Source organism: Mya arenaria, chromosome 17, assembly GCF_026914265.1.
Source record: "Mya arenaria isolate MELC-2E11 chromosome 17, ASM2691426v1".
Lineage (NCBI taxonomy): Eukaryota > Metazoa > Mollusca > Bivalvia > Myida > Myidae > Mya > Mya arenaria.
This window is the reverse complement of record NC_069138.1, coordinates 20,243,388-20,268,128: the sequence shown is the minus strand read 5'-3', so window position 1 is coordinate 20,268,128 and position 24,741 is coordinate 20,243,388. Positions and strand designations below refer to the sequence as shown.

Here is a 24,741-nt window from a genome sequence, read left to right as displayed (position 1 = left end):
AAAATGCAACATTAAAATATTGTGACTCTTGTGTAAATATTTAAGTAACACCTTTTTTCGCGCCTTTTTTTGTGATATCTATTTTACTAGTTTCCCTTTATAACCCAATAAGATATATATTTATATGAATCGATTTTTACACGTATCTTTATTTGTACTACTCTGGAATAGCTTCTTTCCATTTCAAAATGGAAAATGTTGAATGTCAATTTCAGTTTGCGATCAATTTCAAAATTGATTGGTAATTTGTATATCAAACATTGTACTATAATCAGCGGTAACCTTTATAAAACATATTTTACATTTTAAAATCGACAACGTTTAAGATAAAAAAAAAAATTAATACCTCCATTAATTCGCATATTCGTACGACAAAAGTATTACTGTCTATCAAAAACTTATACCTAAACAAATGACATTTCATAATAGACTTTAAAGAATTAACAAAAGAGATTGGTAATTTATTTCAACAAAACTTAATCTTACAAATTGTAAAAGACGATTCTCGGCTTATCATATGCTCCGCCTGCTTTCCCCCAGGCGGTTAGATCATTGGCTGATAAGCAATTATCCCAGAATCCCCCGTCAGCCAATCAGATCGCGCCTTGTTGATTCTGTTTACCTGGCCACCCAATCATCTTGCACCCATCAACATCAGCAACATTCACTTTCTACACTTGGTTTATTTAGAAATTTGTTATTACAAGCAACTGAGACGTAGCAATAAGGGAATTTAATATTCATTAGAAACATTAGTTTAATCAAGATAACCATTTCTTGACATAATTTGCAAGAATTAAGTAAACATCGACTTGATGACAACGGTCGGAGGATACAAAAGAGAGTTTACTTGGAAAGAAAGTAGAACTGTTACCGGCTAAAGTGTTTGAACTTGCTTTCCTTTCCGTGGAATATCTGCTATGGTGAAAAGTGAGCTCGAATACCGTTTTACGTTCCCTCGCTGCGGGAGCTAAATTAGGGAAGACACAAAAACAGGGAAAACGAAGAGAAAACAAAATAGCTGTGTTTGATAATAAAAACGGCACAAAATGAGTGTGTATTCTATGCTTCCTGTCGACGGACAATACAACAGTTTTGATAAGCTAGCATACCACAGTGCCCTACAGAATTCAAAGGGTGGCTTTAGTGTTAACCATTTACTGGATCTCGGTGAACTCCCTAGTGAAAACTGCGCAATGTTTGCTGGAACCGACCCCTCCCCGGGTCTGCCCACGCAGACCTGCACCCCCGACTCCCCGGGCCACAGCAATGGTCACCACGGACACACGGACGGACAGACGGGGAGTATGGTTCAAGAGCTGATGGGACAACAACAGCACCAACACCAACAGCATCAGCAACAACACCAACAGCAGCAACATCCACCGCCACAACAGCAAGATCCCTGTCTAAAAGAGGAACCACAGGAACAACTGGACCCTCAGTCTGGTAGGTTTGATGCAGTTGCTGATGCCACTGTTTTCTTTGACTTATACTCTTTTATCTATAGGTAACTACGGCGACTTTTACATACATATTTCACGCTCATATTGCGACTTTTTATGTTCCAACATATTTCTTATACATATGTTTGCGTAAATGTATATAATTATGTGTTATTGGTGTAAAAATAACTGTTTGTATTATAGGATTCACTTCGAAACCTTAGCTGTTTGGCAAGTTGATAATTGGTACAGAAATATTTTATCTTTCCTAATCATACATACAATGAATAAAACACATATAAATACAGAGATACACATACAATGTACAAGGAAATTGCATAATCTTACTGCTTCTAATCTAACACCTTTACCACAATTACCATGGCTATCTTTCTAATTAACTTAATGAGCCCTAATGAGTTGTATTTGATACAGCCAGTTATCGAATTAACCAATGTATCTTAGTAATGAATATTTATGGCCAATGATAAACTCATTATTAGATTTATTTAATTGTATTTATTTATTTATTTATTTATTTATTTATTTATTTATTTATTTATTTATTTATTTATTTACTTATATATTTATTTGTTTATTTATTTATTTATTTATTTATTTATTTATTTATTTATTTATTTATTTATTTATTTATTTGTTTTTTGTTTGTTCGTTCGTTCGTTCGTTCGTTCGTTCGTTCATTCATTCATTCATTCTGTCATTCTGTCATTCAATCAATCATTCATTCGTTCATTCATTTATTCATTTATTAATTCACTTATTAATTCACTTATTAATTCATTCATTCATTTGTCAATCTATTTATTTATTTCGATTAATATAGTTTAATATAATTTATTTTTAAGATTGAATATATAACTTAAAACAAGGTCTAACTACATGATATATCCATATATTCGGTACTCTTGATAAAAAAACTCGCATGAATTTCGCTATCGGTGCTAAACCGGCACATCAAGTTAAGAGGTCTGTGTCAGAAACTTCACTCAGGTTTCATAACACATCGCTAAATGTTTTTGCTAAGTGTTACCATACGAGTGTTACGAGTATAATATGTATTTTCCACTTGTTCTTACCTCTGATATATTACAATTTGGCACGTTTTTAGACAGTTTTACCAATCAAGAGGGCCTTCGATGTGTTTTTACGTTGACAAAACTTAACCGATTAGTTTTGGATGGGATTTCTAAGGGTACTCTACACGGGAAAAAATGACAAATGGTTGCAAAATATGATTTGTGAAATAACAGTTGATGAGCTAGGTTGAATAATACGTTTATGATATAATGCTTGCAATGAAATGTGTGAAAAAGTCACTCAAAATACTTCTGTGTAACACGAAATCTGCATTCCCAATGATGATGTTGGTTAAATATATATTTAAGTGAAAGTGGACAATATATGACAGATGTTGTTGAATCAGCTTATTTAATGCATGTATAGCCTCTTAATGAGGAAAACAACAGCAATAGGGTTAAAAAATGTTGTTTTTCTGGTTTACATGATGTCCAAAGAGATATGAGTAGGTAGGAAAGTGTTGTTGTTTTTTAATAAGGGCATGTTAAATTTCCGTCAATATGGATTTTTTTCACATGGATTAAAGAACTTATGAACCATTTAGTGATAAAAAAAAATAAAGTTGTGAAATTAGCAACTGTTATATTTTCGGACGTAATATTTCGGATACCGTGGTTTTGTTTCAGGCAATAAAATATTTAAGTCGATGGCAAAAAAAAGATAGGTCGGATTACCAGAAATAAAACAATTTTTAGGCCTAACCATTTGTTGTGTAAAGTATGCTTGAAATGATGAATTTAATTTATTAATAAGTATAAAACACAACTTTTCAGTACAAAACTGTTTGAATTATTCTTTAATCTTCCGGTAGACTATTATCGTCCACAACGTTAGTTAATGTATGAACTTTCCACTATGAACTAGCCATTAAAGATGTTCTGTTTTCCAAAATATATACGCTCTGTCAAAACTCGAGTGCATTTCCTCTCCAAACGAAACCTGATATACATTATGTGTTTTATCAAAATACTTTAATGAGGGAGGCCCTTGATGTATTCATGAAATAAATTTTGAATGAAGACGGCCATAACCATTTTCAAGGACGTCAATAACATATTACGCCCCGGGGTGCCATTTTCTTTTATAAGCAAATAGCCAGTGTTTTCTTTTCATAATTTATATGAATGTTCATCCTAGTGTTTTCTCAACATTTATATATCATTAAGATATTAACGTTTAAACTATTAACATAATGTTAATGCAGATATGTAGCTTAAAAGTGTATTTATTAGAAGTGACATTACGAAGAAGTACAAGTTGTTGAATTATGCCAAAATAATAGCAAACAAATAGTACATCTCAAACAATTAAATTATTCGAATAAATCGGGGAAAAGTCCTGTATTCAATTCACTAGGTTATAAGTGTATTCGTCCTTCCCAGTTTCTTATTAAACAACATTTACTTTTGAATATTGGGATATTTCGGAATTCTTGAAATAACGTAAAATAACCTTTTACGATGCATTCGGTGTTATTTTATCATTAATTTTCTCTTTAGACTCGAACATAAACCAAACATATGTTTAACCGGTGTAACTAACAAGAAATCACAATATTGTGTGGCCGCATATGTTTTTTTTAAATAAGCTACCTGTATAAATGCGCCATAAAGTATCGGCTTTTGTATGTACATGCTAGAGCTTTCACACAATGGAGCAAAACGGTATCAGACAGGATATCTTAGGTACGACACAGCATGGTTACGAGCAAGCCCCTGAGACAGTTTTGATTGTGCGTTCCAGATGTCGTGCACATGTGGAACCGGTTTAGCCGACACAGAAATCGCAACATATCGTTACTGGTCTGGTCTCTGTAAACATGGCTTGCAAATAATCGTATCCTGACCCCAGGGGCAAATTAACACCTACTGTGGACAGTTGCATGTTTTTGTAAACATGGAAAAATATTACCGTGTGGCGTAAACAGATTTAAAGATTATGGTAAACATATATTGTTGAATATAAACATTGTCGTGTGACCACTTGGCAGTAAAACTCAAGAGAAACATACTCTCAGCAATTCAAAATCACATCAACTATTTACTTACTAAAATGGTAGTTAAATGAATTTTTCAAATTTTCTTCTTTCATTTCATAGTTAACAAATGTCTGAAAACTTACGTGTACATGTATGTTTTATTGCACAAAATAATTATGTATTCCAGTGTGTACATTAAAAAACAATTGTGATAGTATGAAAAAGATGAACACATTATGTTGATAGGAAAATGAGTGGGTTGACCATTTAAGTTCTGATAATGTTCAAACTTATTTTCCATAGCGAATCGTCCAATGAAACAAATGAAATAAATTCCCTCTTTCAAGAACATACGCTTGTGCTGAAAACACAACAAAAAATTGACCATATTATGTATAGCTTTTTCAGGTAATCAAATTATAATACAATAGCAAATTTCTTTCATGTAATACATATGCATAGGTAAACGTTTTCAGTATCAATACTATAGTATTTTGGGAAATAGTTCTCTTACATATTTTGCCGATTGTCCAGAGTTTTGTTGAAGTTAACAACGTTGAGGCGATTGTCCAGTTAAAGTTAACAATATTGGGCCGATTGTCCAGTTAAAGTTAACAACATTGGGCCGATTGTCCAGTTAAAGTTAACAACATTGGGCCGATTGTCCATAGTATTATTTAAATTAACAACATTGGGCCGATTGTCCAGAGTATTATTAAAATTAACAACATTGGGTCGATTGTCCAGAGTATTATTAAAATTAACAACATTGGGCCGATTGTCCAGATTATTATTAAAATTAACAACATTGGGCCGATTGTCCAGAGTATTATTAAAATTAACAACATTTGGCCGATTGTCCAGAGTATTATTAAAATTAACAACATTGTTACCATCATCTTGGTTAACAGTCAATTCGTTACAACTCTAGAAGTTTAAGTGATGCACTTGTGATCTGCTGTATTCATGACAATGTTTGAGAAAACTTTTACACTGTACTTGTTTATATTTACATATGTGACCACATCATCAAATAGTTCATGTTTAAAATTTAACGACGATGCTGTTAAAATCAATTTGTTAACATTAAAAATGTTCTTAGGAATTGGCCCAATGTATATTGTAAAATTATATTTTAGTAATGAAACACCTGCTTTTCAGTATTTAAAACTTCTCAAACTTTCACCCATGCATATGTACTCGTGTACACAAAAATACAACCAATAAAATATCTACCAAAAACAAAAATATAAGAAGGAAATACATTTCAAGTATTAAAGTAACAAAAACATATAAAAAGTAGCAATATTTCTGAAGATCACAGTGTTATGAAACCAGACTCTTCTATGGCGGCGGAGTGTCTGCACAAAATATGGCATGGCTTCGTGCTATGGTGTATGGTAATGTTGGTGGTTTTAGAGGTTTGAAATTCTTATATTCTGGGTTGATATTGATTTTAGGAAGATAACAATCTTATTTGGGTGCTTTTTTAAAAGTCTTGGTCCGTTGTAATCATGTTTATGAAAGGAGATGGAAACCGGCAGTTTTTAGTAAACGACTGTAGATAATATAGAATGGTTTTAAAGCTGCACTCTCACAGATATACCATTTTATCATTTTTTTTGTCTTTGAAAGAGCAAAATGTTGTGTAAATATCTGCAAACCAATGATAAAAGACTGCTGGCAAAAGATCAGATCACAGATTTTTATTTTTTCGTTCGAAAATTAATGTTTTATGGCTTAAACCTTACTAACGGTTTAAGAAAAATGCATAAAACATCACTTTTTGAACTTAAATATAAACATCTGCGATCTATTTTTTGTCAGCAGTTTTATAAAACTGGTTTCCATCGATTTTCGCAATAAATGGCTCGTTCCAAGACAAAAAATAAAAAAGTTGTAAAATGGTCAATCTGTGAGAGTGCAGCTTTAATATAGAAAGGTTGGTGCTTTCCGAGTTTTGTAAGCGGCAGTTTAATGTCATATATTGTTATTGTGGTATATCAATGTTTTATTAAGGTAGGTAAGTTTAAACGCCCACAGACTATATGGAATCGTTTGGTGTTATGCACCAGTCAATTGTAACCACGGCCCCCAGGCCCGGGGGTAAACCGGGGATAGCCGGGGAAATGGGCCGTGTTTTTACTTTCCAGGTGTCCCCGCAGGGCGGAGACTTTGCCCGGGCTTGTCTGGACCGAAAGTCAAAGTCCCCGCTATTCCCCACACCTGGGGGGGGGGCGTGGTCACAAATGACTGGTGCATTATTCTAAAGAACTGCATACATTGCGGATGGCATTACTATCATTGATTGAGGCTGTAAAAACGTCTGCAGACATAGCATATTTGAGAAAGAGGCTTTGGAACCGACAATTTTATTTCATTTATTGCGGGTGGTATGAATATCGATTTTTAGTAGATAAAATCCTTTTAATGACGTTGCGGTTTTTGTTTCCAATGTGTGCTAAATGTTCTTGTGAGAAAAACTTTTCTTCTCTTCATTACATTCCGTGGTTGAATCAATATTGATTTAGTTGAGGGTTGACCTAAGATAAAAATCAGTGTTAGACCGTTTAAATGTGTATGAAATAATGTGAGTTTCCTCGACAGGTGACTTGGCTTTCTATAGAACGTTTTAAACCTAAATCATGGACCAATTTTACTTGGACAATACAAAAGAAACGTAACTGCTAAATAAAGGTCATACTTAAAATTAATAGAGTAAATACAATTATGCAAAGCTTTATGCACCTGTCAATTGTAACCACGGCCCCCTAGGTCCGGGGAATAGCGCGGACTTTGACTTTCGGTTCAGCCAACCCCGGGTAAAATCCCCGCCCTGCGGAGACGAACTGATGGTAAAATCCCCGCCAAATGCCAACGCACCCCAGGGACCCTAGGTAATGCCCATTCCCCGCTATATTTTGCGCGAAGACAAAACCACCGCATTCACCCGGCACTGCAGGGACACCTGAAAGGTAAAAACACGGCCTTTTCACCGGCTATCCCCGGTATACCCCCGGACCTGGGGGACCGTGGTTACAGTTGACTGGTGCATTAGACCTACTCCTTTTTATGCAACATAGTTTGCTTATGCTTGCTGTAGTACAAAATACAGTATTACAAAACTTACGGCTATTAAATATTTGAACTTTAAAAATAGATTGTTGTTAGCGTCTTATATCAGATATTATGTTAAACCTACATCGGATATAAGTTTTACACTTGATGAAGGTATAAATATAAAATACCCGCATTGTTTATTAGGTTAACATTGTATATGATGACCTCGCATATGTAGCAGCGTTCATTACCCAGGAATGTGTTTCATTGCTTATTCTGAAATGAAATTATAGAGTATTTTTCCATTGATGCAGATTCAAGTTTAAGAACGTGCTCAAATAGGTTTAAAGGCTATTTCTTCTGTATATTGATACTATTTATTATAAGAACAATTACAAGTTTTTAACTCTTCGTTTTTACGAAAAAAAAATGTTTTTTTGCTCGTGCGCCTTTTTCCTAAAAAATCCGCAGATTTGAATAATTTAGCGTGGCCTTATAAGCGAGGTATTATCGATGACATTAATTCATCTCAAAATTCAATGAAACGTTTATAAAACAAACATAAGTCGAGGGATGAAAGCGAAAAGGTTCAACCTTTTCGCATTCACCCCTCGAAGTGTTTCTACATTAAAATACCAAGCAATAATTTATAGCAATGTCAACCGAAATTAAAGATGCAAAAAGTATCAACCTCAACGATTATTTTTTTGATAGTTTTTAGTCTAAAATATTCCAAAACTGAAACCGAACACCCAAGAATATGCGATCCTAATCCTGTGCATTGTACGGAGATATTTATGGAATTTCATGGATGGATATGTCTTAATCCCATGAGCGATCGGCCTCATGTCAGGGTCCTGACAAGCAAGATTTATTTGCGTATCTTTTGCATCCGAGGGGTGGTGGTTATGAGTTTATTTATACTTGCACTCGGGTAAGGTCCATTCGACGAGTTCTCTGTGTTTTGGAGCATTATTATTGCACAGACAGACTATAATGTAGTTTAGGTTAGAGCTACCCTGGTTCTTTAGCGTGCATCAGTGTTTACCACTGTCACACGGGACCCCCGTTTCACGTCCCTCTCGGAGGAACCCTAACCTTATAGAAAATATGACGTAAGCAGGTGAATATGACGTCATAGTTTCTGTGTATAGCATGTTGCCACGTTTCTAAAATGAATCATTAGTTAAGTAAGCTTAAGTTTCTTATTTCATTAAGCCAAATTACGTACTAAAGTAGTTTTACAAATTCAAATATAGTTCATTGTAATAACCATAAAAATCATTTTCTTCAAAAGTACCAAAAATGGTGTGCTCAGCTTTATCCTGTTATAGTGGACTTAAGATTTTTCGAGATATTTTTGGCAAGGTTTATGATACTATTCAGATAGTTGAAGCTTATTTTTGATGAATAATTAATTTAATATTATGCTAAAACTAGTCATTCAAACATTTAATATCAGGCCTATTTCTGGCTTCTCACACTAAACTGTTAAATTTTCATATCATTGGGGACGCACTGAAGCAAATGCGTATAATGGGATGCGTTTATTTTTTTGCAAGCGGTAGGAGCTATTATTATTTAATTGCGAGTCGTATTCCATTATTACTTGTTTTCATTATTATAAGAAAATGGCACACAAATAGCCATAACATGATGATTCATTTTGTAAGTTTAAACACTATATATTTTACAACCATTGTGAAGAAAGTTATGCTTACTTATACTAAGTCACTCTCGTTGGCACGATGTTGCGCGAGAGTGTGGTCTCGTGTTCATTCATTTTGTTATTGGTGATAAATTAAGATTGCCTTTTATTTGATTATCTTTTATTAACATTTTTTCAAAAGAACAAAATTCGTTTAATGACTGTTCCCGAAGTTTTATGTTTTCTGATAGTTATAAACTGAAAGGACCTGAAATGCACTGATAATTTTCTCATTCTTCATTGTCATATTTCATTCGTTTCCTTTTTATTCGGCTCTGCTTCTTTGAAATAAAACGATAAAGTAAACCGATTATTTTGACCGCTAAATAATTTCTCTTTTGCCGTTACCTTACTGCTTATATGACGTCATTGCATGCGTCATCTGTCTCAAAATCATTTGGAGCTTCTCGGCCATTTTTATCGAAAACAACCTCGGATGCATTCGAAACTCCTCGGCCATTTTTTTTTATCAAAAACAACTTTTCGATAAAAAAAATGGCCGGGGAGTTCCGAATGCCTCATGTGTATATGGACGGTTTACAATGTCAGAAATCGGTACACTTTAACTTACCCTGCAAGTAGATCGCGTAGTAATTTCAATTTAGCAGTAAATCTTGTATACTGTTAGCAGTATGACTTAACTCAAGATAATTTTAACTATGTTTGCAATAATTCACTTTTCTGGGAATCAATTTAAACTTAGATCTACAAATACAAGCTGAAACACTACATTTAATTAATAATATAATTCAAAATTTTACGAACTACTTCTACTGATGTACCGGCATACATCCGAAGTTGTTTTCGATAAAATGGCCGAAGAGTTCCGAATGGTGTACAATGGGTCGGGGGTTTTAAAGGCGTTACATCCGGGACATGGTTTTAACCTCGGCTGATAGTAACTGTATCAAACGTCTTATGTAATCAAAATAAACAGCCAAGATCTGTATAACTCGACATCAAAAACAGCGCCGTGTGTAATTAATTATGTCACGACAAAGGTATTCTATTTAGAAAGACAACATATCGTGTATAGAGCAATCTGAAAGATAAACAAGGAAGCGCGCCGCTTGTGATCCATACAGCAAAACGTAACCTGACCGCTGTAATGGGAAATTCAGGTGCCAAGTATTTTGAGGTTTAGAATAAAAAGAATGTATGAATACTGGTAAATAAAGGAATGTTTAAACAATCTGAAATTAAATGGTTATTTTCATGTGTATTTTTTTTCTTTTTCATAGTTAAAAATTGCATGTTTGAACGGGGTTGAACTTTGAAGAAGCGTCCAACCGTTATTGACAAATAAGTGTTTGCGCTCATGAGAATAATTGTTATATACTCTTTTAATAAAGGAGGTCTGAGCTTTGCATGTGAAAGAATCACTGTGTATTCGTGTTGCTATTCTTATTCATTCTACTAAATAAGTCAAGTCAAGTCAAGCATTTATTCGGTAAATCAAGGCCTCCGGCCAAAAATACATTTCAAAATATTAAACAACATACGTAATGTTTATAGTTGTGTCATAGCACATCTCGTACATGAGATGAAAAAGTGTACAAAAGGTACAATAATTCCTATTCCTTGGTGCAATTCATGAGATGAAATATGTACACTGCTAATTTTCTTATTGTGTTAAAGTCATTTGTGGATAAAAGGGGATAAAACTATTCAGATTTATACAAATTTAACACATAGTGTTTCCCAATATGTGTATATTTTTTACAACGAAAAAAGCGTGATATTCACAATCAATTTCAGGTATATTATAGTTCAGTAGACAGAAATAACATAATCGATCAGGCAGTGCAATGCTAAAGTGCCTCCAAAGTTCAATATGCAATAATACTGTTCATCCTCTGTTTAATACCATACTTTCTCCAATACGGAAACACTATTTAGTTATAAACATATGTTTATTTATACATTTAACACCATTCCTGGGCCAGTATCATTAAACATCTTAAGTCATTTCTTAACTTAAGTCGATTTTCTAAAATCCTCATAGCCAAAACGGTTTTTGCTTTAACATAAAATAATGTATTTTACATAAGAGTAATAAGAATTCAGTGATGTAGATATTATTAAGTTATTCGTGATATTATATTACTAGTGGGATACTTAACTTAGGCAAAATACTTAAGATGAGGAATGGCTGAAGATGTTTTATGAAAACCGGCACTGTACTTTATATCTTGTTGATGTAATACCCGTGCAGGAAAATGCGTATTTTCACACTTACCATGTTCATACACTTGACATTTGTAATATAATTTTATGCGTTTCTATGTACTTATGTATAAGTCCTAACCGCAGCAACAAAACATTATAACAATCAAAACAGAGAGAGAAGGAAATATCTATATCTATACGATACTTCACTTGTGTACCCTCTGCATGTCATATCTGTCGTTTTTTTGCTTGAATGCTTTTTTGTACTACCGGCATCAAGTTCTTTGTGAACTGTAAAAAAGAACGTTAAAAAGCATGTCCCCTGTGGTTGCTTCACCATGATTTTTGACTTTCAATTTATTTTGTCTCGAATTTATTTTCAATTACATTTCAAAACTGCAGGCAACTAAGACGCCCAGACCTCATAAAATTCCTCGTTAAGTTTATTTGAAACGGTCCATGTGTTTCTTGTAAAAAGACAATAGAGACCAAATGTGTTTCATCTGATCTTCAAACGTTTAATTAAGGTTTTTGTTTTATCGAGTTAGGGGTCAGTTTGTGACATTCATCCAGTGCTAATGATACCTCCTGCAATTAAAACTGAATTATTACCCCCAAGTCTTATCAGCCCGTCCACGGTCGCTAGGGGTCGCCATGATAACGACCGTCCGTCCGCCGCCGTGTGATCGGTGTCCGCATATCTCGGACGGCTAATCGCGCGTTACCCGATATCTTGTGATATAATCCGCGGAAATCCGAGATTTCACAGAGCAAAACGCCTCTGAAATATTATACGCTTGTTTTGATAACGGCTCAATCCTTTGTCGTAGCAATTTTAGGATTCCGTAAATAGTATTCATAGCTTAGTTTACTGTTTCTGGTGTATGCTATCATCTAGGTTGTGTCTTTTGAATGTTAATTTGTATAGGGTTTTCGAAAAAATAATCACTTTTTAAATTACGTACGACTGACCCCTTAAATAAACGCGTTCGTCTATCCGATTACTTTAAATAACTTGCCAAATCACCATTAAAAATAATGAAATACGTACATGTTTACCGGAAAACCGGCCACCCAAGAAAATAAAAAGAGCGAACAGTTGTACCAAATTCGGTACAAAAACTATCACAAAAATTGATTCCAGAGTGAACTTCAGAAAATATAGGCTTTCATAACAAAATAGCGACCTTTCCTGTGATTTTTCAAGCCTTCCATACTTCCACCTGTTTAAATTTTATTGCCTCAAGGTGCTGAAAAATAAACAGTTTGTAGTAATCGCGCTTAATTCGGTCTATTCAGCGGCTTATTAGCAAATTAAATAATTAAATAAATAAAACCCGGTAACACTCAGGAATGTGTTATTTACCGAAATAATTGAGGCCAATCGGTAGTAATTTCTTAATTTACTACAAATTGAAGAGCGAGGGAAATAATATTATTAGAAGCAGAATCCCTTAATTGATTTTTTCTCACGATAATTTTGAAATCTCCTGTCATTCATGCATTGTAGTGGTTCTCTTATTTGTCTTATTTACATTTCAATATTATACATTACATTTATTTATATAGCATAAAATGTTTACAACATGTATAGCCGACAAGAAGTGTACATCAAATTATCGTATAGGCGAAACTCTGGTCAAAGAGAGATTTTGCATACGTTCATAAAATGGCATTAGCTTTTACTAGGTTCCTGGACGTAATACATAAATATTAATATGTGAAACAGAATGAACGTATACACTATACACTATAATGAACGTATACAATTAAAAACGTTAATAATATATAATAATTAATAGTATGTGTACCCTTGTATGTGTGTCTTAATGACTACCCTTGGTATATGTGTCTTTATGATTGCCCTTGGTATGTGTGTCTTCATGACTGCCCTTTGTATGTGTGTCTTTATGACTGCCCTTGGTATGTGTGTCTTTATGACTGCCCTTGGTATGTGTGTCTTTATGACTGCCCTTGGTATATGTGTCTTTATGATTGCCCTTGGTATGTGTGTCTTTATGACTGCCCTTGGTATGTGTGTCTTTATGACTGCCCTTGGTATGTGTGTCTTTATGACTGCCCTTGGTATGTGTGTTTTTATGATTGCCCTGGAACTGTGTTTCTTTATGATTGCCCTGGAACTTAGTGTCTTTATGATTGCCCTGGAACTGTGTGTATTTATTATTTCCCTGGAACTGTGTGTCTTTATGATTGCCCTGGAACTGTGTGTATTTATTATTTCCCTGGAACTGTGTGTCTTTATGATTGCCCTGGCACTGTGTGTCCTTATGATTGCCCTGGAACTGTGTGTATTTGTTATTTCCCTGGAACTGTGTGTGTTTATGATTGCCCTGGAACTAGTGTCTTTATGATTGCCCTGGAACTGTGTGTATTTGTTATTTCCCTGGAACTGTGTGTCTTTATGATTGCCCTGGAACTATGTGTCCTTATGATTGCCCTGGAACTGTGTGTCTTTATGATTGCCCTGGAACTGTGTGTCCTTATGATTGCCCTGGAACTGTGTGTATTTGTTATTTCCCTGGAACTGTGTGTCTTTATGATTGCTCTGGAACTAAGTGTCTTTATGATTACCCTGGAACTGTGTGTATTTATTATTTCCCTGGAACTGTGTGTCTTTATGATTGCCCTGGAACTGTGTGTCCTTATGATTGCCCTGGAACTGTGTGTATTTGTTTCTGCCCTTGATCTGTGTGTCTTTGTGCCTGCCCTTGATGGTCTGTTTGTATTTGTGTCTGCCCTTTATGACCTGTTTATCTTTGTGTTTGCATTGAACTGTGTGTCTTTGTGTTTGCCCTTGATCCGTGTGTCTTTGTGTCTGCCTTTAATGATCTGTTTGTCCTTATTTCTGCCTTTGATGATCTGTTTGTCTTTGTATCTGCCCTTGATGATCTGTTTGTCTCTGTGTCTTCCCTTGATGATCTGTTTGTCTTTGTGTCCGCCCTTTACCTGTGTGTCTTTGTGTCCGCCCTTTATCTGTGTGTCTTTGTGTCTGCCCTTGATGATCCGTGTGTCTTTGTGTCTTCCCTTTAACAGTGCGTCTTTGTGTAACTGTAGACCTGATATCATAACAGGGAAACACACAAAGCTTATTCTCGATTATTGTTTTGTAAATATTCGAAAAACGTGGGGACTAGACCATTCGCATGATAACAAACCAGTTTCCATTAGTTTAATAGTGTTACAGGCCGAATAAGCCAAGATGAATACCAAGACGAGTTTTAAACAAATGTTATTAAGTATAAATGCAGCAAGTTTTTTTCTTATTATTATTAAGGCAATTGAATTCGATCTTTTATAAATGAGAATAAAAAAAATGTTTTAGCAGTTTTTAAGAAGATTCAGTATATCATGGTACAAAGTTTTATTCCGATTTTAGTATATTCAACATGACTTGATGTTCTCTTACAAGTTCCGTTTTAGCTTCCCGGTTTAGTGCAGGCAGTACGGGTGAATAAAATGTTTCCATCTAGAAAAGAATGCTCATTAAGAATAGGCAAAGTTCCATGTATTTTGTAATGATGTTCAAAACAGCGTGATATCTAAAGAGAAAACATCTCCCGAGAAAAAAGCAGGACATAAAAGCGCATGTTCCATCCCAGTGGAACTTCGGACCCCATACCGGCTTTTCATTACATACACACTTTCACGTTTCAATAAAAATGCTTGTAATGTATGTACGAACTAATTACCAGTGTCAGTTAGATGCTTTCTTCCGAGCGCCCGGCGATTCAGACGTTTCTGCCATGCCACGTGCTACCCAGGATTCCAGGCGTTATGGCGGCCATATTGAAAAATGGGCGAATACCCAGATGTGGAAATATTAACCCCATGCTGTGATATTCATCCGCAAAAACTATGCGAGTGCAACATAAATATGAGTTAATATTCCGTATTGTCATAAATATTAAAATTTTAAAATTTATGACACGTGATTAAAGTTTTTTTCATTGTTTTATATACGCGTAGACAAAAAAAAAATACATTTTTATATTGTCTGTAATAATTAAAGGAAGGAAATGACTGTTTGTCTTCATGCGTTCAATAAGTCTATACTTTTACTGTTTTGGCGGCAACCTTTAATCGCATTTTCATTAGATGTTAAAGATGCACTCTTACTCCCAAATAAGACTTACCACAATTAATAATATTGTTTAAGTATTCCAAAAAGGATTAAAAAATGTCGAAAACAATGGTTCTTATGAAGATTATCGAGTTTAATTTAAAAGAAATGAGCATAAAAGACAGTATTTCAACCGTATGTGACTATAGTAGAGCACAGTAAATCTTTCAGCATTCACAAATTACTTAATATTTTTGCGCTTTCTGCTATTAAATTTACGGTTGCAATCTTGTTATCAGTTGTTAATATTTTTCATAAATGCATTATTTAGTAAGCAGTTTATCAGTCAAAATTTATGTTTGTTATACATGTGTATGTATTGATTTTGAATATGAGTGTCACTTTAATTAAGGGAGATACGCTTTGAAAAATCTTCAAACAAACGGCAAACACATGTGAGGGGTTCTGAGAGACCTGTATTACTAATACAACTAACTACAGCTCCAAACTATCAATAAGCGTGCACATAATTACAGTTATATTACATAGTTAAAGCTATGTCTTTATATTGTTCCCATTTAATTTCCAATATAGTCTTATCAAAGAGTTCAATATAATGTCAAGAAAACTAAGTGCGAGGTTGTTGTTTTTTTTCAACTATAAAAATAAAAAAAAATACACAATATCAGGCGTTTGCTTCAAGCTTGTCATTTTTGACAAATATCGGTTATCTTTCACAAGTTTACAATCAAGGTCAAACGTAATAAACGAGATCCTTGTTAAGTTTTAAAACGTGAACTATTTGATGATGTTCTCATCTATTTAAATCTGAAACGGTTGTCTCAAAACTTGCTAGTAATAAAGCATGTCATAAGTGTATTTATTAAACTTCCAGAGCAGTACAGATTTGAAAGTTAACAATTGACGTTAACATTAACAAAGTTTTCAACAACCGGCTCCATCTATGTTAACTACTTGTCAATATGTAATTGAAAAAAACTGTTGTTTTAAGTAGCATATCTTTGTACTAATTTAACAAAAGGACATATTCAAATATCATTACGGTCGCATGATGGATATACGTCTAGTGTTACATAAAAATCAAAACACTTTTCATATTATGACGCCAGACAGTGGAGTTTACCCAGTGCATAAATCCATTGCTAAACAACTTTTCACTTTTTTTTGACAAATGGCGTCAACAAGTCGAATTCACTCGGCGCACCATTGTGCATATAACTCAGCTTCTTTGACGCATTTAAATTAGCTCTGGTCTCCGGCAAAACTGTACAAAATGACGCGAGCTTTCATCATAAGAGTGAATTGTGTGTCAAAGAAAAATGGCATCCAATTAACTTTCGAAGCTTGTTAAAATACCAACACCACATAACCCCATATATCATTTTCTATGTTTTACCTACAGCGTTCAGATCTAGCTTCATACAGATTCATATGATACTTCGCCAACGCCATGACAATCGGTGTTGATATACACGTTTATAGACTTTATACAGATTAAAAAATATTCTTCAATAGTTTTGATAATTTGCTAAAAAATTTAACCTACGATTTTCAAATTATTTGGGGAGCTTTTTAATAAGTACATGGGCAGTATAGTCTTATGTAGTTTTTAGTATTCTTCCAAACTTCTCAAGTCGTTTTAATCTTTTTAAGTCAATTTCTTAAAAAAAATATAGTGAAATTAAAATAATTACAAATGTTTTCTTTACGTAGAAGAGTTTATCTAAAAAAAACTACAATGGAAATTAAGTATTTCAGGATTTATAAAGTATTCAAATCATATGGTTAGTGAAATACTGAAGTTAGGAAAATGACTAAAGTTTAAAACGAAATGGCTAAGATGTTTTATTAAAACATTTGATCAAGTATAAAGTTTGTATACAAAGATGTTACTCAATAAAATTCGAAATGTTTAAGATATATTCCCTTATAAAATTACGTCATGAGTGTTACACTTTTTACTCTAATACCATAATGTTACATTAATTTACATGGATTTATATCTGTATTTTGTTAATTTAAATGTTCGCATTTTGAATTATTGCTTCGATGAAAATGTTTATTTTCATTGTTTGCTTATTTGTTTGAATATGCTATAGGTATGGCAGTACCTGAACGCATTATTGAACTAGTAAATGGAATACCGGCCCAGCACTCCATATATAGTCCATGTTTTGCATAATTGCATCGTTGTCTTTGTACTTTCCTTACAATTTGTAGACTTTAGACTTACTTTGAACATATGCATGTGTTAATACAAACTGTAATTTGGTAAACGAGAAACTTGTATTTCTTTATTTATATTCAGTTGTTCTGGTGAAATTGCTAAAATGCTAAAATAATTAAATCATGCGATATCAAACAAATACAAATAGTAACTGCCAGCAATAAGTATTTTGTATTCTTACACTTTAAGCTCTATCCCACATGTTTTAAAATAAGAACATGTTCTTTATACGTTAAAGCATTTGTAGCCAATTTAAAATCAAAAGTCGATCAAATGTACGTCAATGTCGTAGGTAAATCCCCTGTACATTCCGCGATGTACAAGCATTTATGTTCCAATATGAACTATTTTCGGGAGGAGTTGTGCATGTTAAAAAGTATATAGTAAATACATTACGCAGTTCTACTGGCACAATCCAAGCATTCCAAAATTGATATAAACGTGAATATAATATGAAAACTGTGTTGTTTAGTTTACGAAAGTTTTGAAAGGAGTCCAAACAGATACTAACACTATCACTTTAACAGTTAAGAAATTGCTGTATTAAATTATATCGAAATTTTACAACCATGCACCATATTGAATACATATATATTTAAGTGTATACACAATACGAGTGTTCATAGCAGCAATGCATATATAATAATAAAATTATGTTTAGAATAATGTTCCAGATTTATACAATTGATATATTACACGGTACATGTAAACATTGGATATGTTTCAAAACTATTTTGTTTTAATTATGCTACGCACATAAACGGATCCAAATGTATTTTGTATAGGCATAAATACTATTCTTTAAAAACTGTTGTACCAGAGAATTTGATAAAATATAAATGTTTAAATCATATGCAATGGGCTGTAAGCTTATGCGGTAAGCTTTTGCAGGAAAAACTCGTTATGTCGAAGTCGTTGTGATCTCAGGGAAAAGTTCGACATAACGAACATTCGATATAACCGAAATACAAAAAGTGTATAACTAAATACATTTAAAAAAAGTTCGACATAACGAGGATTCCATACAACCGAAATACAAAATGTGTATAACTAAATACATTTAAAAATAAAGTTCGACATAACCTGAATATCGAGATTACAGAGTTTGACAACATAGCGGGTTACGAATGTAGTTAAATACATTTTTTTTTCTATATTTCCTCTAAACTCACGTGCTCGGGACTAAAGAATTTCACTTTTCATCTAGCTACATTACTCGTGTGCCTGTACCATAAAGCTGCTAGGATAATGGCCTCATAAAATGGCGTCCACTTATTTTAGCTATTAAGAAAACAAACAAGAAAATAGAAACGTGTACCTTCAAAGAATTTCGTGAGTGATATTTTGTAAACGTCTTAATACACTATATTGGAGAATGGTAACGTTGCAATACGATACCTTTGGATGGAAAACGGTTTACATGTGTTCCATTTCGCTTAAACTACAATGACTTGGTGAATCATGAGATTCAATGCTGACATTCTCACACTTATTGCATTTAATAATGCTTATATTGGCCACTTCCAATCAAATAACACACGCAGATCTACGACAGAGCACTTGAATACAATATGTTTTGACTTAATGAAAAACAAACTTGTATTCATTCTGTATGGGATCAGTTAAAAAATACATTGTCTATATAGACAGCTTACTCAAAGGGAGTTATCAAACATCAAGTATTTTAGTAAGGATCCTTCAATTCGCTATTAGACGTTTTGCTCTTGTGCGTATACCAGAAGCGCGTTATTTTTAACATATTTGATTCAATCGAGCATTCCAATGATTCGTTTTGATTAAATGAAGATGTTTGAGCGTTCGCTTTATTATTAATCACCATAGCGACCGTGTATACGAAGAAATTAACATTTCTACAAGTATTTAAACAAACTGCTATATATATATATTCCGTATTGCCACGGGAACGTACAATGGTATAACTGTTTTCTGTCCATGTCTACTACATACATCGCAACAAACTTTAAGGACACTTGTGGTTATACTTTACAATTATTGGCCGCTATCATTTGGATTTCAATACCAATCGAGATGAATCCCAAGCGCTCGTAAATGCCAGTGCGTTTAAAAACAAACCGCTCGCGTTTGCTCGAAGTGTTGCAACATTGAACACGCCTTTATATGGTTGTTAATGTAGAAATATAAAAGTATAACCATGATTACCGAAACTCTCTAAACTATTTTCAGGCGCGGAAGATGACAAAGATGACAAAGACAGTAAACGCCGCCGGAAACAGCGGAGGAATCGGACTACTTTTAACAGTACACAGCTTGCGGCCCTGGAGCGAGTTTTTGAAAGAACCCATTACCCAGATGCCTTTGTAAGGGAAGAATTGGCGCGTAGGGTGAATCTCAGCGAAGCCAGAGTTCAGGTAAAGACAGAACATTAACATTATTCTAATTCACACTTTAAAGCTGCGCTCCCACAGATTTACCATTTTTACAACTTTTTTATTTTTTGTCTTGGAAAGAGCAAATTTTCGTCGTAGATATCTGCAAACCAATGATATAAGATGGCTGACAAAAAATCAGATCGTAGATGTTCATATTTCCGTTCTAAAATTAATGTGTTATGGCTTAAAGCGTTACTAACGGTTGAAGAAAAATGCATAAAACATCAATTTTCGAACATATTAAATATAAACATCTGCGATCTAATTTTTTGTCAGCACTCTTATATAACTGCATGGTTTCCATAGATTTTCAAAAAAAAGGACAAAAAAATAAAAAAAAGTTGTCAAAACGTTCAATCTGTGAGAGTGCAGCTTCAACATTAGCTGAACTTTATATTTATAATTTTGAATGTGTTGAATAGGTAAAACCCAGTCGAGATATTTAAAGGCATATTCATATTTAATGATATGTACCTAATTTAAATATAAACAACACCATATTCACTAATTACACATATCATCACGGTAAAGCAATCCATGCCACTTTGCTAAAATATGCACAAATACAGCTATCTCTCAAGACATTCGATATAGTAAACAGATCATTCGTTTCTTTAGAAATAGTATGTCCATTCTTGAACATTTTAGCAGCTGATTGGATTTTTAATTACATGTAAGATATACATCGGCAGCGAAGTTGAGACCTGTGTTAGAAAATGTGACGTTTTCATTATTGCTAAGTTTCGTTCCACAAAAGCTGGTTTTCATAGTATTTTAGTGTTTTTGTTTTTTCGGAAAGGTGATCTTATTGAATTTCACACCGCGTTTTAAGTTTGTTTTGTACTCCTTTCACCTTGTATTTTTGTTGTTTGCAGGCGACGTCACAAATGTTAGACAAACGTTGACGTGTAATTATTGTTTTTTTTTAATTATATTTTGTAATGAGCTCAAAAAAGGTACCATCTCAAAGATTTACCAAGTTCAGGACTTTTATGAACAAGTGTACATAGTCAAAAATCTAATTAAAATTAATTAAATATTACCAATAATTCAATAGAAACTACAAAAAGAGGCCAAGTAGCCAAAATCTACAATGTACGTGTTTATTGGCACAGCGATGAAACACAAAAAATAAACAAACAACAACAACAATAACATGGCATGGTCGGCGACGTAACAGTAAAATTTATGGTATATTTACATCAACACCAAAGACGATGCGAGTAGAACTTACTATTCAGGATATCAAAGTCATATTTTAATTAAAAAAGCCGGATACCTGTTTATAAATATCTGGGTCATAGATATTGAGCAAAATATATATTTTAACAAATGTACATTTATAACGTTACATAGTCATAGAAAATAGAAACTCTTTATTGACAGTTATGCTATTTACTAATTCAGGTATGGTTCCAGAACAGACGTGCAAAATTCCGCCGAAACGAGAGAAACATGTTAACACAGAGAGGACCGATGGGCAACCCGATGTACCCGCGTCCCCAAGATTCCATCTCAATGCCCATAGAACAACCAGTGACCCCTCGGGGGCCTCCCATGAACACTGACTATATGGGATGGCCCTCCCCAGCGGGGTATAACAATCTCAATGTGAACACATCAAGTTGTGCTGTGATGAATCATAGTTATAGTCCCCCACCCACCATGGGCTCAATAGCATCCCTGAGACTGAAAGCCCAGGAGTATAACGTGATGCAATCTAACCCATATGGACAGATGACACAAAGGTTGGACCCATATGAGCATTAACGGAATATAGAATCCGAGATTAAAATGGTTTGATTACTATTATACCAAACACAGCATTGGTTTACTTTCTTATAACCGCAAGCATTTGATAACTCTGTTCCACGAAGTTTAAGTCATACACAGTGCCATTCGTGATATCATATGAAATGACATGAGGTGATACCACACGCAGTGCCATCCGTGATATCATATGAAATGACATGAAGTGATATCACACGCAGTGCCATTCGTGATATCACGTGAAATGACATGAGGTGATATCACACGCAGTGCCATCCGTGTTATCATATAAAGGGGCTTACCGTGATATTACTTAAAGCGTTGCCATGCTAAAAGAGCCAATGGTACACCATTCAGCATAACATGCATTAAGTGGGGTTTGTTTTACCTTAATCATGCATATAAAACACAGTTGAACTACCTGAAGCGATTCAGAACAACAGGGCTGTGCATATTAATCTTTCGTGTGGATTTAAAGTTTTACTATATACGGAATATGGTATTCTAAGCAAATAAATAAACGGATATAAATTGACGACACGACTGACGTCATCGCGTTGTTTCCGTCTTGTGACGTTTCTTGAATGAGTTTAAAATTCATATTCAAAATATGTTCACTTAATATAATTGAGGATTTGATGCTGTACGATTTACCATACATAATACAAAATAAAGAAGTGATTGTGTATTTTTAATTTGATTTTCAATTATGAAATATTGTTAAACATTACAATGATTGGTAATGTTACTTTAAATGATAAGAAGTATGTGCTACGGTTTAATTAATATATAATTGTCTATTATAGCTATTATTTATTATGCCCTATTTTGAAACTGACAGTATTATTTCACTTGTGTTAATAAAATGATTTACCTTACATTGTAATACTATTTGGTATTAAAGGGACTAGACTCCAGATAATACAATTGCAAGAAAAAAGAGAATTGTCAAAAACTTGCATTAAATTGATATCGTTGTGTACAACGCATTTCATCTTTCTAACTGATGTATCGCATCGCTTACGACACATGTATCTTTCGTTGTTTTTCCGCATTTTTCCAATTCGAAATTAACTGGGATTGTCTACCACGTAAAACCCAGTAAGTTTAAAAATAGCGTCTGTTAAGCTTAAGAAGTTTCGAGAAATTAGTGCATCATAAACAGTTATAATGAACTGGGAAACCATTGTGCACGTTTCTTAAACGGGGAAATTCAGATAAGACAGCAACATGATCGTTGCGTTTATTTCTTTACAAGTATGTAAAATGATGTAGATATCGGCCTCTTACTACCTCGCATTGACAATTCTAGGCTGGTTTTGAGAAAATACTGTATTTGCCGATATGTGAACTACATGTATCTAGTGTCTAGTCCCTTTAAATGCTCGTTTGGGCTTTCTGTTAAGCAATAACAAATTACCAAAACAGTTAACATATTTTCAATTATAGTTTTCATTATAACTTTACATTATTTTTGAAATGACAATTATTAACAAAATATATGAAGTATAAACCTATATTTTGTATGTTATTTAAGTGTATAAAATACTATAATGTATAACTGATTTGCGTATACGATAATTTTGTATGTTTTGTATATTTTGAAGTCATCTACTGATTGTTAAGATATTGCCGATTTTTTTTTGTAAATGATATTTTCCTTGAAACAAAAATATAGAAAAATAAAAGTTATAAATTGCAATAGTTTTATTTCTTATATTGAAATTGTAATACGTGATATTGTCTTGTCTTAAAAAAGCTTCGCCATCGAACACGATTATATCATTATCATTATGAAAAAATCTGCACTTAAGTCTATATTTTCCATCGCCAAGATTGTAAGATTTTAAGTATCTTTTATGGCCGCTCGTGTAAGATTATAAGTATCTTCCATGGCCGAGAGTGTAAGATAGGTTCATCCCAACCCGAGAGTAGGGTATTTGCGAAAACAAGGTTTACCGAGTTTCCTAAGAACACCCTGCACGAGGGTTGGGATGAACCTATTTTACACGAGCGGCGATGGTAGATGCTATTTCTCCCAACCCAGTCAAATAACATATATAGTTCAACCAGTATTTTAAATTAATACCAGAATAATACCAGTTTAACAAATATTGATTTCTTATATATAAATATCATATATGTATACTTTCTACAGTACAAAAGGCATTGTATTCTCAATAATTTTCCACAATATCATAGTTAAATAAACACAAATATCACACAAAGTAAACATTCAAATAGTAACAACAGAAGACAAAATGCCTTTCGCATGGTAGCATCCTCGCAATCAATCTATGATCGCCTCATCATTATTTCCCGTGCACATGTGGTTACCAGGCCTGGGACGTGCCGTTATCAGAACATAATCAATATATGCCAATATTGATTATGGTAATCTCCGGCCAGTTGCACAAGTTCGTCAGCGGGCTGTCCATAATATCTTGGCTCTGTGAATGGCATTTTTCCTCGGCTTGTCATCAACGATGTGATAACGCATTTTATATCCCAAATAGTAGACAGCTAATGAGCATCGTATTCTTTTAATAGTTTCCCAACATTTTCCGTTAACGGTATGATAGCACATTTTATATCCTGCAAAAACAGGCAGCTTAAGGACATTGTGGTTAGAATCTTGCATTTGCAATTATAAAAAAATATGAGTTTGCAGTTACGTTGTGTCTAATACGGTTTTTTGTTTGGCCACGATCCTTGTACTTTTACACAGGTCTTGGTTAAAGTGAGGTCTTGTCTATTCGCTATGTTTCATCAT

At 33.8% G+C, this 24,741-nt stretch overlaps 1 protein-coding gene across 1 annotated transcript; it reads left to right on the top strand.

Annotated features, from left to right (window-relative positions):
• The first annotated feature begins 716 nt into the window (after positions 1 to 716).
• LOC128223023 (paired mesoderm homeobox protein 2-like) lies at positions 717 to 23,649 on the top strand. The gene is made up of 3 exons (XM_052932265.1): positions 717 to 1,449; positions 19,993 to 20,177; positions 21,606 to 23,649. The coding sequence occupies exons 1-3, from the start codon at positions 1,050 to 1,052 to the stop codon at positions 21,966 to 21,968; spliced, it is 948 nt and encodes a 315-aa protein (XP_052788225.1). The 5' UTR covers positions 717 to 1,049; the 3' UTR covers positions 21,969 to 23,649.
• Positions 23,650 to 24,741: the final 1,092 nt, after the last annotated feature.